General features: G+C 45.1%; 2 protein-coding genes across 2 annotated transcripts; both read right to left on the bottom strand.

Annotated features, from left to right (window-relative positions):
- Positions 1 to 1,854: 1,854 nt before the first annotated feature.
- On the bottom strand, positions 1,855 to 3,352 carry CCR75_009054 (uncharacterized protein; the record flags this gene model as incomplete). The annotated part of the gene is made up of 4 exons (XM_067967100.1): positions 1,855 to 2,244; positions 2,305 to 2,973; positions 3,050 to 3,227; positions 3,303 to 3,352. The coding sequence occupies 4 exons, from the start codon at positions 3,350 to 3,352 to the stop codon at positions 1,963 to 1,965; spliced, it is 1,179 nt and encodes a 392-aa protein (XP_067822568.1). The 3' UTR covers positions 1,855 to 1,962.
- A 53-nt stretch (positions 3,353 to 3,405) lies between these two features.
- On the bottom strand, positions 3,406 to 5,001 carry CCR75_009055 (uncharacterized protein). Its single transcript, XM_067967101.1, has 8 exons — positions 4,923 to 5,001; positions 4,496 to 4,871; positions 4,298 to 4,430; positions 4,185 to 4,228; positions 4,052 to 4,123; positions 3,898 to 3,990; positions 3,662 to 3,837; positions 3,406 to 3,601 (listed from the first exon to the last, which is right to left on the bottom strand). Exons 1-8 carry the CDS (start codon positions 4,949 to 4,951, stop codon positions 3,502 to 3,504), a joined length of 1,023 nt encoding a protein of 340 aa, XP_067822567.1. The 5' UTR covers positions 4,952 to 5,001; the 3' UTR covers positions 3,406 to 3,501.
- Between the last annotated feature and the right edge of the window lie 12,346 nt (positions 5,002 to 17,347).

The following is a 17,347-nucleotide window of genomic DNA, read 5'->3' as shown; positions in this document are numbered from 1 at the left end:
TTACAAACAGGTGATGTCGGGCGCTAACATGTAATTGCGCTCGAGTCTAAACAGCTTATTGCGCCAGAAAAGAACTACTCAGTTCATGACAAAGAGTTTCTTGCAATGAAGTTTGCTCTTGCCAAATTCAAAATTCATCTGCTCGGCTCTAAGCCGTTTGTGATATACACAGATTACTTGTAATTACGCACGCCAAGTCGCCCATCTCACAGCGCATGGCGAGATGGCTATCCCTTTTCGCCGAGTACAACTTCGAGGTGAAGTATAAGTTTGGCAAGCAGAATGCTTTGGCCGATACGTTAACACGCAGGCCGGATTAGGAGCTCCCTCAATAACAACTTATGTGTCGCCTATTACTGAATTAATTCGTTCGGCTCACGCCAAGGATATACAGTGTGTAGCTCAGCTACGAGCTCTAAAGAAGTCTGACTCGGGTTTTTAAATTGTCGGCACGTTTGCGTCCAAGGCTACATCGATTTCTATCGATAGCGAACTATTGCTTTATTGCACGGAAGCTGCGGATCCTCCTCGCGTCGTTGTTCCCCATGATGAGAATTTGAAATATCGAGTTTGAGTCGGGTTTTAAAAGCCTCTAGCGACTCAAAGACGTATGGGTCGCGCAACTTAAGGCCCAATGCCCAAGTTTTGGCACGACCTGCCAGATTTGATTGAGCGAATGCGATTTGCATTTGCTCGTCGATGATGTGACGTGCCCTTATGGCATCGTCTAATTCGACAAACCATCTCAAGAGGGAGTCTTCTTCGACTCCCCTATACTTTGAGATGTCAATCTTTAAAGTTTCGGGACGACGCGTTTGCGTCATCCCAGGTACAGGGGTCTGTACCTGTTGTAATCTCAACAGTTCCGCCTGTTGAGAGCCTTGCTGATTCAGCAAGGCTACTTTTTCCTTCATCTCGTCAAGTTCATGTTGTATGAACTTGGCGACGGTTGAATGGAGGGCATCTCTGTCTAAGTTGGAAAGCAATGCCAGGATTGCATCGTTTCCTACGGTCGAACTCATTCGTTCAACCGCACTCCTCTCTATGTCACTTAGAAAGGAGTAGCTTTCAGGGGAAACGTGATGCGTATTCCCACTACCATCTAACATGTCCATGTTAAATGTGGGAAATGTGGTCCTTGGACGGACTACAAAGTGCTACCAGGTGTAACGGGGCACTGCGACTTGTACTGTTTCAGTACAAGTCCACTTCACACTGCTTCAGTTGTGAGTGGTGCCTTCGTTAGGTGACGTACACTGTACGTATAGAGGAAGACTTCTCTTAAGAGAAGTCTACTTAAGAGGGTAAAATGAAAATTGTATTAATATAGTTAAGTTTCTCTTAATCTATCTTCGTAAATGCTGACTTAACTATAAACTAATACTAAACATGTAAATGAATTCTTATCTATCTTATCTTGTAACTCTCTTTGATTACTTCTACAGCTGATTAGTCTGCGGAATAAATAGACATAATGGCCTATGCATATTTATGGATAAGAATTCAGGATATTACTATATAAAGTAATATCCTCCAAATATTATCTACCTATTAGATAATATATTAATTAACAACCTTTAAGTGTTAATTTCATGTAACGACACACCCCGTTACATCATCCCTCCTATTGTGAATGCTCCATGTGCATCACATACACAAGGGTTGGTCACAAATGTGAACCACACCCGAGTGCTGGGTCTAATTACTTTATTTAAGTAATTGACCATCCCCTGAAGTACACCAAGTGTTCTTAACGGGGACTGTGTAACATTAGGGCAACTTTTGCCCGTTACAGTGCCGGCCTACAATAGTCGCACCCTTATATGAATCTGAGCGACGCAATTCAGATGCCAATCAAAATAAAGAAGCGCGACGTATTTATTCATAACTCGTGGAAAAATTCGACGTGCTAACAATATCCTTTTGGACCGAAATTTAAAGTGGCACCCAGACAAGCCAAGTCTATTTCGACTTATCGGTTTCCTTTTTGGCCGGTGATAGCTTAAAAAGAAAAATATCGAGGAAGTCGCATATATCCTTTACAACACCTGTAACAAAGTGCAAATAAACCAGTACAATAAAGATCACGTATGTGGACGAAGCAACTATGGGGGGGATCAGTGGCTGAGAAAAAAATCCTACGGCGGGTCCGTAAGCATTAACTATCACCAACCCGAACGGAATGATGACGCGCAGCTGAGGTGTGAACGGGATCTTGCACATGTGGCTAATGATCATTCGCGTCTTTGTAGAAAAGCAATTCAGCAGTTAGACAAAGGGTCAAACAAAACTGCAAAAACTTACCGAGAAATAAACATAGCCGATTCCCATAGGAAATAAGAACAACACGGGATAATTTGCGTAGTTTTCTGCATCGGGGCCACAAATCCAAAGCGATCCAAGAGCTAACAGGATGCCGATGGGGATGAGCTGGAAAAGCGCAAGTTGCTTCGAAATATGCTTGTTGCCCAGCTCGTCACTTGGCATTGCATCCGGAGCCGCCCGCAGCACGTTTGAGATATTACCGTACGCCAAAAGTACATTGCTCGCCACTAACGCAACAACAAGCACGTCCGTCATTGTGATTGGTAATACTTGTAATGGAAGCTCTGCCGTCCAAAATTCACTGCCAAAGAGCGCCGCAGCGAGATGTACAGCCATTAGGGTCAGCTGTCCCTCCGTGACACCAAAATATCCATTACCACAGCTCATGACACCTGTGTGGTATTCTTCCCATTGCGCCAAGTAGAATGCAATTGATACAGACGATAGCGCAAGGTAAGGACGCAGGCCGACACCCGCCTGACATGTGGCAGAAGCACTGAGTACATTAAAAACGGTGCAGACGGCGTCACAGCCATGGTCAAAGAGCTGGCCGAGCGGGGACGAGGCGCCAGTACGACGGGCCTGCTTACCATCCAGCGCGTCCATTGTTTGGTAAATAAAGAGACCCAAGGCTGATAAGATGTAGACCTGCACAAGTCCACAAAAAATCCAAAAATAAGCCAAGATAATACAGCCACAAAGATCATGAAGACAGCTAACGCACCCAGGCTGGGCAGGTCTCTAAGAAGTGTGGCGCGTAGTAAAGCTGAATTACGGTCGTGAGCATCGTGACACCTGTACCGATCATCGTCACAAGGTTTGGTGCCATCCAGATAGGAAGAAACCGTACAGAGTACGTCCAGAATTGGTTAAGTACATCGTCGAGGTACGTGTACGATCCCCTTAATCAACAGTAGACCAAAGCAATAGGGTCAGCATTTCAAATTATGCTTCTCGCAGCTAATACAGCAACTCACGCCTTGTACTTGTAGGCAGCGATGCCTTCCAGCGCTTTCTTGTCCAACATTTATTTGACAGGTTGGATTTTTAAAGAATGGAGGCACAAGTGCAATTGCGTTTTTAAAAGCTAAAGTTTATATTGTCACTTTAAAGTACCAGCAGCTAATTTAAAATGGTCACTTTAAAGTACCAGCAGCTAATTTAAAATGGTCACTTTTAAGTACCAACAGACTCGGTCAAAACTTCACGGATTCTGTCTCCCAAATCCATCAGGCCCTCGTTAGTCTGGGTTGAGACTAAGTATTTTGTACCTAAGCTGGATTATCGTATAATTCGTATGAGAAAAGCTGTAGCCTGCGCAAGGGATTGCACGCACCAGTACTGAAGTAGCGCCAAATCGTTCGACGGCTGGTCACTTTTGGAAACGATATCGATCCAATTGTGGTAAGGGCGAGCTTCCGTGACCCTGTGTCGTAATTCATTTCTAAGTAGGAATTGGTCAGCTGTAGTTGAGCCGGAAGAGCCTGTTGGGTCAAACACAAAGCCAATCGACTAAAGTAGAGAAATGCGTCAGGAAGGATTGGACGATGTTCATTTATTCGCGAGGCTTACGGCATGCGTCTTCTCCATAATAGCAATCGCTAGCTGCTCGATGGTGTTTCGACTTTCGTCTGGGCGATAAATTAAGCCAGGAGTGTCTGCGATCTTCATGATTCAAATTAATGTTAATTCGACTGCTAAATTTATCAAAACAAATTGCCATTACCTGGTACGAGACACCTTCAACAAAAATGTGACCCACCGAAATTCCGCGCGTTGTGAATGGGTAATTGGACACCTGGACAAGAGCAATTGAAGGTCACATTGCACGAATTTAGCTAAAGGCCTCAATTGTGTACCCGAGGAGAAGCAGTGGACATAGCGCCAACTAAAGACGACTTTCCTGCGTAATAATTTTGCATTGCTCAGATGAAGCGAAAACTGCGAGTAAACGAGACTAAATACAACGCACCGACGTTTGGAGCTCCAACAAAGGCAAAGATAGGCTTCTCCAAGTCTATGTGAGGAAGCCCACGAAGCAGCTTTGTCATATCCGCCACTTTTCGAAGTGTTTCCGCGTTGTCATCGACAATTGTTCTTAGCTCCTATTTTGTGACACCGAAGCACTCAGCCACAGAATACCAATCGCCTTAGCACCTACACGACATACCTTAACGCAGCGAAGCCCACAGTCTACTGCTTCCTGCTTCGTGCGCAAGTTCTGACACTCACGTTCGTATCGTTTGCCCGTATTGTGTAAGGCAGCGTAAGCTTTGCGTAAGCAGAGAATGTGATTCTCGAACACACCTTGGCCTAACGTCAGCAGTACTACCTCTCGTTCAAACGGGTGCAAGCGGTTAAGTACTGGGAAGCTTAATGACACCTGGCGCGTTATTTCAGAAAGCTTTCCAAGCAGCATATTGATACAGCGCGAGGTATGATTCTTGGCGCGTTTGATAGGATCGGCGATGCGGTTGCTCTCACTGACAGGCGCCCGCCAAAACTTCATCTCCTGAATCTCCGACGCTGTGCGTACGTAAGGCAGTCTGAAGTATTACGTTGCATTAGCTTTGCTCAAGTACAGAGCAGTCGCTTACCTTTGAAGCGCACCGATGCGCTGCGCCATCACAGCGGGCAAATATTAATTATTGCCTTTCACAGCTGAAACGTTTTTATGTACTGTTTAAAGTCTGATAAATATCTTCTATTTATAAAAATTGAACTCGACCTCAAAATGTAATCTGCAAATAACTAAAATGATGGTCAATTTGACAAAAACAATGGAATCCTTGTTTTTGTAGACAGATTCAGCAAGATGGTACATCTTGCTGATAAACCAGAGTCGATTACGGCTCCGGGTTGTGCCCGTGTCTTTATCGAGACGGTATTCAAACTCCATGGGTTACCCCTTGAATTGGTCTCGGATAGAGATCCAAGATTCACGGCGGAGTTCTGGCAATCCGCGTTCCGATCTCTCACTAAGTAAAATTCACATAAAAGGTAAGATACCCTTTTCTACTGGAATTGGTAAAACAATTAAGATCCTATTTAATTTATGGGCAATTGCATTACCTTAAATTATATTTCGGGCACCAGTTCTCTATCTGGTGCCCGAAATATATCTTAAGAAAATTAGGATAAGGCACTTTACCTTAAAACATAAATCAAAGTTCCCCTTTGATCTAAAGCTTTCCTAAGGATTGAGCTGCAATCTGAGAATATACACTCCCGGGCACAAGATGCCACTTGGTTCTCCGAATCACTAGGTCCCTTGAGCTCGGAACCTTTACGCTCTCCGAGCTTGTGCTATAATGGGGCACACATCGGTTGGAGAGCCGTTGTTATGGTACATTTACTTTATGGGTAAAATACCCCTTTATCTAATTTTAAAATAGTTAGTTAATATCCTCTTGGGCACTAGTTGCCACTTGGTTCTACGACCCCCTGAATCCCTTGAACTAGGATTCCTTAAGCTTTTATAGCTTGTACAACTCCCTGAGTTGTTAAACCAAATAGTTCAATAGAAGAAGTGACTCTCGGAGTCTGAAAGTCTTCCTCAGACTTTAGGAGCGAGGTAGCTCCGCTACACCTGGTAGCACTCGTAGTCAATCTACGCCTGAGTCTTTACAAGACTACTTTCTCACGAAAATGGAAGAGGTTTCAGAATTGTCAGAAGCACAACGCGCCGCTTATGACAAGCTCAAAACCTTATTTGGGCTTGAGCACGTGGAATTTATTATCTCCCAGGGACCAGAGGTCCTGCATGCAAGGCTTGAAGCCTTCATGCGGTACGAAGCCTCCCTGATCGGTCAGGTACAGGACCACTTAGCGGCATCTATGCCAACCCGGTACATATCTGTACCTGACTCAGAGCCGAGGGCTCGCCCTCTAACTGTAAATGTGAAGACATTTGAGAAAAAAGAGGGAGAAAACCTCCCTTTTTGGATTAAGCAGATGGAAATGCCTATTGATTCCGCCTTGTTCTTAACAGAACGGCAAAAAATGGCTATGATCATTTCCGAATTTGGAGGTAGAGCCATGGAGTGGGCACTATCGTGCAGCACATCCATAAACGACGCTTTCCCTCATCGGATTCGCTGAAACAGCAAATGACCAGCATGTTTGCACCGACTGATCAGGCTTTTCGCAAGCGACTCGACAGGGTAAAAGAACCCTAGGGAACTTTGTCCAGGAGTTAAGAAATCTCATTGCATCTATGCATCAAGACCAAGTGCAAGAAGCAAATTGTAGTAACCATCTTTATCAGTGGTCTCAATGAGGGCGTTGCCCGGACGGAATTTTTCGATCTCATCCGGCTACGTTCGAAGAGGCAGTTGCCATAGCGCTAAGCGCCGAGTTTGAATTTAAGTCTGCTCGCGTTGGCACGCCTGTTTACCGAACAAGCTCTCTGAGCACATGAGTTCCGTCTAATAGAGTGGAACCTATGGATTTATGCCTCGTTGAGGAAGGAGAAGAGGCGCTTCAAGCTGTGGAACAGCATAAGACCATCCGTAGATATTATATGTGCGGAAACACGCTTAGAGCGCATGAAGGTGATACAATCACTGTTCGCTTAGCGACTGGGACTCGTGTCACTGTTCCCAAAGTTCCATTGAACTTCGGTAAAAAGTTTCTGGACTTTGACAGTATGAAACGCTGTCTCGTCCTTGATTTGGATTCGAGATATGATCTCATCCTTGGTATGGCCTAGTTAGAACACCATGAGCAATGGATCGATTGAAGGTCTAAGACCTTAGGCGCCACGCGCAATGTTCCTAGCAAAGTTTTGGAGAGTCATGAACCCACCTTTGCTAGGCAACAAAAGCGCTATTGGCACGGATCATTGAATGCGTCTGTCAGTGTTTTAGACATACAAAATTTGCGAGTTAATAAACTTCAATGTTAAAAACATTAATTCTGAGCCCGACTCAGTAGAAAGAAGTAGAACGGCACGTACTCCGTCGAGTGACACTCGTTGTAATAACGATTCACTGGATGCTGAAAGCATTGTTGGCCTAAGGCCGAATCATCAAGGGTACAATATCCCTGAGATACGTGGATTGGCACGTCTAAGTCCACCGAGTGTGGTCGGCCGAGGTGGCATCATACTGAGTGTCAATAGTGACACAAATGGCGATTCGCCAGGGCATTTTGGGTCAACCCTCCTAATGCCCGTGAAGCGACACGTAAACGTTTGCTGAATAAGGAAGTTGCGCTACCTAACTCCTTGTCGGATGTCAAATTAGACACCTTGTCTTGTATAGAACCAATACAGGCTGGAAAACCCGGGGACGTGAATGTCCCGGCCTCAAAGAGGCGTATTGTCTCCACTCCAAGACAGGATGGACACGAAGCGTGCATACCCTCACAAAGTGATACGAGTGAGCAATTACATACGCTTGTAAATGGTGTAACCGGTAACATTGAGGGGAAGTTAGCCTTGCGGTAATCCCTTCGTTACATGCTCTTTTAGAGCTGGACGAAATGTCTATTGATGAGTGCGGTCGAGCCTTAAAGGCTGGTGACTTATCTGAAATGGTGGCATTCGACCTTTGGTTGAGTTAAACTCATCGTCACTTCTAGACGAAGCTGTCCTGGATGACACAAAAGCTGCACTTAGTGCGCGAAATGGGTCATCGATCCTTAAAGATCCTACGAATTCCTTTTATTCCTTACTTAAGATATTCCAAGATGTGGTATGTAATAATCCACCATCTGTTTCACTCCGGATAGAGGTGTTCGTCATGAAATTGACTTGGTTCCGGGAACCAAATAATGTGTCACAAGACAATGGCCTTTACCAAAGGAGCAGTGTGACGTCATTGACGATTTCATCCATGCATGACGCTGGAATGGTACGAAAGAGCAAACCTCCTCATTCGACACCGACATTTTGTGTCAAAAAGCCAAATAGTAAATGGCGCATTGTACATGCTTATAATAATCTTAATGCTGTCACTATACCAGCACAAACCCCCATTCCTAGAAAGGATGTTCTTCAGAATAATATGGTGGGATGTACAATGTACAGTGCATTGGACTTAGTCGATGGTTACTACCAATTGCTCATGCGAGCTAGCGATATCCCGCTTACAGCGGTTAGCACCCCAAGCGGCATGTTATGGGAGTGGCTGGTTATGCCACAAGGGCTTTCCAACGCCCCGGCAACATTTAATCGTCTAGTGACGCAACTGTTTCGCCCTCATTGAGGTTATGCACATACTTAATTCGATGACATTTTTGTCCATAGTCGTGCGGAGCACGGTCGGTCGGATATGGAAAACCATTTAGACCATTTGCGAGCGGTGCTCGAGTGCATGCGCACAAACAAATTGTATGCCAATGCATCTAAATGCGTTTTTGGCGCAGACAAAATTCCTTATTCAGGATGCTTCATTGTTACAAACAGATGTTGATGGGCATGAACGTGTTATTGCGTTCGAGTCTAGACAGCTCAAAGCTGCGGAAAAAAACTACCCAGTTCATGACAAAGAGTTTCTTGCTATGAAGTATTCTCGTCAAATTCAGAGTTCATCTGCTCGGCTCTAAGACGTTTGTGATATATACAGATCACGCGTCATTACGCACAGCGCCCCATCTCTCACAGAGAATGACCCGATGGCTATCCTTTTTCGCGGAATACAACTTCGAGGTGATTAATAAACCCCGCAAGCAGACTGCTTTGGCTGATGCGTTATCACGCAGGCCGGATTATGAGCTTTCTTATTTAACGACTATCTCGTCGCCTATTCCTGAATTAATCCGTTCGGCTTACGCCAAGGGTGAACAGTGTGTAGCTCTGCTACGAGCTTTAAAGAACTCGGATCAGGCATTAAATTGTCGGCACGTTTGCGTGCAAGGTTACATGTATTTTCTGTCGATATCAACCTGTTGCTATATTGCACAGACATCGCGGACCCTTCGCGTGTCGTTTTTCCTCATGATGAAGATTTAAAGTACCAAATCCTCTATGAGGCACACGATACTGTCCTTGGTGGTCATCTCGGTAGAGAAAAGACCTACGGCTCTATAAGCCAGAGTTATTGGTGGCCCAAACTTTATAAATGGGTCAGCACATATGTTCGCACATGCGAAACGTGCCAACGGGTTAAACCCTCGGCACATGCTGCTGCGCCACTGGCGAGTCTTCCCGTCCCCATAGGTTGCTGGGAGTCCATTAGTATGGATTTTGTTTTCGGTCCACCGAAAGATTCGACCAGTAACACCGGCATAGTTGTCTTTGTTGACCGATTGAGCTAAATGGCACACTTAGCGGCCGTGCCGGATACTATTGATGGTGAAGGTACAGCAAGGCTGTTCATCGATCGTGTATTTCGACAGCACGGTTTGCCAGTGGCAAACGTTTCTGATCGGGACCCCCGTTTCACGGGTAAATTCTGGCAATCGATTTCCGAGTGCTGGGTACCAGATTGGATATGTCCACTGCAGACCATTCGCAGACCGATGGTCAAACTGAACGTGTCAATTGCGTCATTAAAAACATTTTACGCAGTGTGTGTGTTCCAACACCAAAGCACTGGAGCTCAATGCTTCCAGTGGGATAATTTGCGTTAAATAACGCTGTCCATGCCTCTACAGGCTACACTCCGCTCTATGTCAACGGCCTCACCCACCCACGCGTTCCGTTAACGATACCACTGCGTGGCTTAGGGCTGGTAGGGGAGAATAAGCCGATGAGCTTGCTGATATTAGCCCTATTTACCATTTGGAAACAAGTAAGCGAGTTTATCGCAATACAATTTAGTGTCTTAAGACATGTACGTGACATGATGGCTGATAGCCAAGACAAACAAAAAGAAAAAGCATATGCCAAAAGCAGAAGCTGTATTAATGCTTATGTGGTCGGAGATTACCTTTAATTAAAAGCTAAGAATTAACCTATTAACTTGGTTTTCGCGATCTTCAAGACCAAATTGCGCCCGCGCTTTATTGGACAATTTACGGTCATGGCCAAGAAGACCCTAGCTTACACGCTTAACCTTCCTAGCAAGCTGCGTACACACCCAGTGTTCTACGTCGGCTTGCTTAAGCCATATCGGGATCCTTCCCACATGGACTTAACGCGGTTGCGCCGAGACAGGCGGTTAAGCCGCAGATTTCTGCATCCTCACCAGGATGTCCAAATGGCCCTCTAAACGAGGTTGCTGATGTTCTAGCATCGAAAGAAGGTTTTGAACCGCCTCAAAAGTGCCCTCACCCGAGCAAGGCTCTCACGAAGAAGTTGCACTTCGTGCTCTTGAGCATCAAATGCTTCCATCCAGATTTCGGCCCCCTCCCGCGATGCTTAATGCGCGAGGGTACCTTCAGTTTCACGTGGAGAAACTTTTAAAGCGACGTCGTCGTAAGGGCCAATACCAGTATCTGGTGAAGTGGCAGGGGTACCCCTCTTTTGAAAGCTCTTGGGAGTTTGAGGTACCTCTTCAGCAAGATTGCCCGTACGCCGTTGACGTTTTCGATCGCCAAGCTCAGAGTCAACTTGCGTCAAAGACGCTTTTCACCACTAGAAGTGGGATTAGGTGGATCTATAGCCTCAGTGCGGCTTTATCCATGGTTATACGGTCAATCGAAGCACTGAAATATCGGCTAGGCCTTTCCTCGTTTTGTGGCTTAAATGCCGGACGTAACAGGCCTTTGGTCTTAAGCTTGGCGTAATCAAAGCGAAGCTTCCGTTCCAAACGATTATCAGCCACGTCCAAGACTCTATTATTCCAAATACTGCGGAGGCGGCGGGCCTGATGGACGCAGTTCTCAAATGAGACCTCGTTTTCGTTTTGACTTTTAATTCGTTTCGAAACAAACGATCGGAATTTCCCTCATTGAAGTCACCGAAGCCCCACGGGCCTGATCACGCAAATGCGTTAGATTCTTCGCGTCATTTCCTTTGGCGTAAGGTATTGCTCATGAAGAATATCGCGAGCAGCGAGCTCCTCCGACGTCCTGGCCGTGTGACCAAAAATGCATTTAGATGCATTAGCATACAATTTATCTGTGCGCATACACTCGAGCACTACTCGAAATGGTCTATATAATTTTTCACATCCTACCGACCCTGCCCCGCACGACTATGGACAAAAAATTCATCAAAATAAGTCTGTGCATAACCTCAATGAGGGCGGAACAGTTGCGTCACTAGACGATTAAATGTCGCCGGGGCGTTGGAAATCCCTTGTTGCATAACCAACCACTCCCATGGCATACTGCCTGAGTTGCGCTGTAAGCGAAATATCGCTAGCTCGCATGAGCAGTTGGTAATAACCATCGACTACGTCAAGTGCACTGTACATTGTACATCCCACCACAATGTTCTGGAGAACATCCTTTCTAGGAATGGGGGTTTGTGCAGGTATAGTGACAGCATAAGAAAAGCTTATTATAAGCAGTACAATGTGCCATTTGCCATTTGGCTTTCTGACTCAAAATGTCGGTGTCGAACGGGGAGATTTGCTTTGTCGTACCATTCCAGCCTCGTGCCTAGCTCGGAAAAATTGTCAATGTTGTCACACTGTTTCCTTGGTAAAGGCCACTGTCGTGTGACAGAGTATTTGTTTCCAGGGATTAAGTCAATTTCATGACGGACACCTCTATCCGGGGGTAAACAGATGGTATATTTGACAGATCACATCTTAAAATTCTTAATCAAGGAATAAAATGGATCTGCGGATCTTTAAGGATTGATGATCCACTCCGCGCACTAAGTGCAGCTTCTGTGTCATCCAGGACAACTTCGTCCAGAAGTGACGATGAGTTTAACTTAATCGTTGGTCGACTGACCACCGTCTCAAGAAGCCGCCAGCCTTTAAGGCTCGACCGCACTCATCACTAGACATTTTGTCTTTCTCCAGAAGAGCATGTTACGAAGGGATTGCCGCAAGGCTCAATTCGCCCTCGATTTTACCGGTTACACCATTTACAAGCATATTCTATTCCTTACTCGTATCACTTTGTGAGGGTATAGATACTTTGCATCTCGCCTGCCTTGGAGTAGAGACAATACGCCTCTTAGAGGCCGGCACATTCACGTCTTCAAATTTTCAGCCTGTATAAGATCTATACCAGAGCTGGTGTCTACTTCGACATCCGACAAGGAGTTAGAAAACTCAGCTTCCTTGTCCACATGTCACTTCACGTGCATTAGAAGAGTTTGACACGAAATGCCCTAGCGAACCGCCAATAGTGTCACTGCTGACACTCAGTATGGTGCCACCTCGGCCGAACAAACTCGGTGGACTTAGACTTGCCACTCCACGTTTCTCAGGGATATTACACCCTTGATGACTCGGTCTAAGGCCAACAGCTTTCAGCATTCATTGAGGCGTTTTTACAACGAGTGTCACTCGACGGAATACGTGCCGTTCCACTTAATTCTGTTGCGGGCTCAAACTTAATGTTTTCAACATTGGGTTTATTAACTTAGACATTCCAATGTCTAACCCACTGACAGATTTAGTCAGTCATTCGCACCAATAGCGTTTCTTGTTGCCTAGCAAAGGTGGGCTCATTACTCTTCGAAACTTTGCTAGGAACATTGCGTGTGACGCTTAAGGTTTTAGACCTTCAATCGATCCATGGCTCTTGGCGTTCAAGCCAGGCCATACCAAGGATGAGATCATATCTCGAATCCAATCAAGGACGAGACCACGTTGCATACTGTCAAAGCCAAGAAACTTTATGCGTAAGTTCAAAGGAACTCTAGGAAGAGTGACACGAGCCCCAGTCGCTACGCGAACAGTGATTGAATTACTTTCATGCGCTTTAAGTCCTAAACGTATTGTTGACTTCTTACAATCAAAGACGTCGAGCATAATTGCAAGACGCTCCTGAGCAAATTAAAACTGACCATGGCTTATCAAAGTCCATTCACAGTCGCTTGAGCGACTAACAAGCCAGGCTTGTACTCACGTCCCGTGCCATTACGCAAAGAGCTAATTGGGGTTAGGTCATGTCTACTCTCACCTCCGAGAGTTTTAATAGAGCCTAGGTCTTCCCCGGTTACTGGGTACCGACGTTTTTCGCACCGTACCAGATTTCTGGTATATGTCGGAATTGGTGCTCGTTCGAGCTTAACGAGTATTTAGTTGGGGACAGGCCAGACGTAAATTTTTCTTGCTTCCGCACATAAAACATCTAATGATTTCATGCTGTTCCACAGCTTGAAGTGCCTCTTCTCCTTCCTCAACAAGGCTTAGATCCATGGGTTCCGGTCTATTAGATGGTACCCATGTGCTCGAAGAGCTTGTTTGGTAAATAGGCGTGCTAACGCGAGCAGACTTAAAGTCGAACTCGGTGCGTAGCGCTATGGCAACTGCCTCTTCATAAGTAGCAGGATGAGATCGGATTAATTCCGTCCGGGCAACGCGCCTTCATTGAGACCCCCCATAAAGATGGTTCCTACAATTGCTTCTTGCACCGGGTCTTGATGCGTAGATGCAATGAGAAATCTCAACTCCTGGACAAAGTCTCCTAGGGTTCTTTTACCCTGTCGAGTCGCTAGGAGCCGTGCTCGCATGCGAAAAGCCTGATCAGGCGGTGCAAACATGCTGGTCATTTGCTGTTTCAGCGAATCCCATGAGGGAAAAGCGTCATTTATGGACGTGCTGCACGATAGTGCCCGCTCTACCTCCAAGTTTGGAAATAACCATAGCCACCTTTTGCCGTTCTGTTAAGAACAAGGCGGAATCAATGGACATTTCCATCTGCTCAATCCAAAAAGGGAGATTTTCTCCCTCTTTTCCCTCAAATGTCTTCACATTTACATTTAGAGGGCGAGCCCTCGGCTCTGAGTCAGGTACAGAGATATACCGAGTTGGCATAGAAGCCGCAAAGTGGTCCTACCTGACCGACCAGGGAGGTTTCGTTCCGCATGAAGGCTTCAAGCCTTGCATTTAGGACCTCTGGTTCCTGGGAAATAATAAATTCCACGCGTTCAAGCTCGAATAAGGTTTTAGGCTTGTCATAAGCGGCGCGTTGCGCTTCTGACAACTCTGGAACCTCTTCCATTTTCGTGATGGATTAGTTTTGTAAAGACTCAGGCGTAGATTGACTACGAGTGCTACCGAGTGTAGCGGAGCTACCTCGTCCCTTAAGTCAGAGAAAGAATTTTAGCCTCAGAGAGCCTCTTCGTTCAATAGAACTATTGGGTTTAACAACTTAGGAATTCGTACAAGCTATTAGAGCTTAATGAATCCTAGTTCAAGGGTTCAGGGGTTCGTAGAACCAATGTATCTCAGAAAGGCTTCTATCTGTCACAGATCAATGCGCAAGCCTTAAAAAGACACTAGACGCTTTAAGAACAAAAGGGGAACTCAACTTTTTTAATTAATTAAATCTTTAGACCTTACCGTACCTAATTTTAAGATAAATTTTGGTCGCCAGATAAAGATCTGGCGGCGACCACATTTGTTACCCATAATACAATGGGATTTTGATAATCAACTATTTTAAAGTAAAATAAAGGGTATTTTACCCACATAGTAAATGTACCACAACAACGGCTTTCCAACCAATGTGTGCCTCATTACAGAGGCAGTCAAAAACACGTCCATTTGGGCGAGCGCGCGTAGACAGGCACAACCGCGTCCCTGATTGCGCATGAAATGCAACGTCAACATTTGTTGGTATTCCTTATGTCTAACATTAACACCATTTTGTTCGGTATTGAGGTTTCGACCTCCAAGCGATACGGAGCCTTACATTCGACCAGCACCATTTGTTGGACACATTGCTGAGCTCTATATGTAGGCGGGCACGTCGTAATGCGGCCACGCTCTACTTAGACACACACCCTAGCACAGCGAGGAAGCGGTTTAACCAGCTTCTCTTGCGCGCAGTGAGGTAGTTGTGTGGGCGCGCAAGCGACCTCACCCAACGCACTAAGTACTCCGGTTAACTGTCGTCACGGGAGCGGTAATCCGGCTCCTCGTGCGCACTTACCAAGCAGGATGTAGTTTTCAGACTGGTTTATATTTTTAATCATATTAAATACAAGTACCTATTTTTACCAATCGAAATGTCATCTCTATAGATAACAATATGTATTGCGAGCGTATCTTTCTAGATACCTCGCGTAACGGATGACGCTAGGCGTCATCCCTCGTAATGTGAATGCACCGATGTGCATCACATACACAAGGGTTGGTCACAAATGTGCACCACACCCGAGTGCTGGGTCTAGTTACTATAATTTAGTAATTGACCATCCCCTTAAGTACACCAAGTGTACTTAACGGGAACTGTGTTACATTCGGGCAACTTTAGCCCGTTACACTCTAGGCACGTTTTTTAAATTGTTATGACATAGGCGGCCAATATACTAATGGCATAAGGCCTTTCGGTGCGCGTTCTCTTTTAGCAACGCCAAATAGGCAGCCTCCGCATGTATAATTAGCTGTACTCGAAATAGCGGGACCAAGCCGGGCACATTCTTAGACTCGGCTTTGATATTGTCGATTACCAGATCAGGAGCAAGCTTGGTATGAGCGAGCGTAAATTTTTATGCATACGCCAACAGCTGACGCTTACCTAAATGTAGCGATAGTGTGAACGACTATCAGTAGACAGCGAAGGCCTACATGATACCTGCATCTTCCTACGATGTTCCGCTATAAAAATATGCTGCAGCGAGTGTATGCTCGAGATTTTGCTCGACCTCTAAAATGAAGATTGCGTGGGCTAAAATTGAAGCTTCATTGTAAGGGTGGTCGATTTGGTCATTTTCGCCTCGCGAACCAGATGCGAAGATTTTCATTGATCTTCCTATCCGACGAATTTAATTAAACCGATGATAGGATTCAATTCAGGCATCAGTAAATCAGCCTGAGCCGGCACGTTGATCTTAGTGTAGGCTTTAATCAAGAGCATTCTCATCGACATGCCTCTAACTGAGCGCTTTTCACTGGGATGCCCTGCGTAAACATGTGACGGATTCGCTCAGGAACAACTTACCATGCATCTTACGCAGTACTCATAATAAGTGTATTTTAATCGGGGGGAATTACCTCAAACGTCGCAAATGAATCTCGCGCTGGAACGGAGATAGTGTGCAGCACAAGGAACACCTGTTTATTTTACTTAGCTAGCTCTACGTCGTAACTAAGTATACTTACTAAACAATGTAGAGCAATAAGAAACTGTTTCTTGTCGTCATTATTTTTAATATTGATATCCTTCTATGGCTATTATGGCGGTAGGCTCCGAGCCACGTAGACCTTTATCCAAATGTAAACTAGAATCGGTTGCCGCACTCGATCTTTACAGCCTTACCAAATATACATCAGCCAAAGGATCATACTTCCCTAAAATTTTACTTAGTTAAATTGTATACCAACTGGCATTCTTTCTTAATTTTAATAACGACCTGGCAATAAAATTCAATTTAAATAACTATATAAAATATTCAAAACATAACTACCCTACGTTCTTCCGATCACTTTCTTAAAATGGACCCGCAGCAGTCGACAATGTTTACAACGTTATCGGAATGGCGCCGGGACCTCTTGTGTGGAATGGGGGTAAATTACGACTGAATTAATTTAGTTTTACTAACCGATACTTTTGGTTCACTCCTTAAGGTATCGCCTATCCTAAATCTAATTCTTACGAAGTATCATATCTCCTAATTGCGCAAACCTTATACTTGTTTTAATTATGGCGCATATGTAAATTTGAATTAAAGAAAATGAATGGTTCAATAGATGAATCGAAATGAGTGGCCAAGGGCTTAGCGAGTTAACTGGTCCTGACATCCTCCCCGATTTGATCTCTCGTTGACGCTGATTGAAGTCGGCGACGAGGTCCTTCCAGTGGGAGACATGGCGAATATTTTTCTCTTTTTCTTAGCTTGCTTCTTCCTTAGTTTCGCCATGCCATTGTACGAGCCAGTATGGTTAGCGATTGAGTTGGCTTTCTTCAACAGACGTTCAATAACTTGAAAATGATCCGCTGTGCCATTATCCACGAATTGTGATGCTTTCGGTATCGGGCGACTTCGAAACCTTTCCGGTGT

Source organism: Bremia lactucae (assembly GCF_004359215.1).
Source record: "Bremia lactucae strain SF5 chromosome Unknown BlacSF5_NotPlaced_17_SHOA01000003.1_2250557bp, whole genome shotgun sequence".
Lineage (NCBI taxonomy): Eukaryota > Oomycota > Peronosporomycetes > Peronosporales > Peronosporaceae > Bremia > Bremia lactucae.
This window is presented reverse-complemented; position numbering and strand designations above follow the sequence as displayed.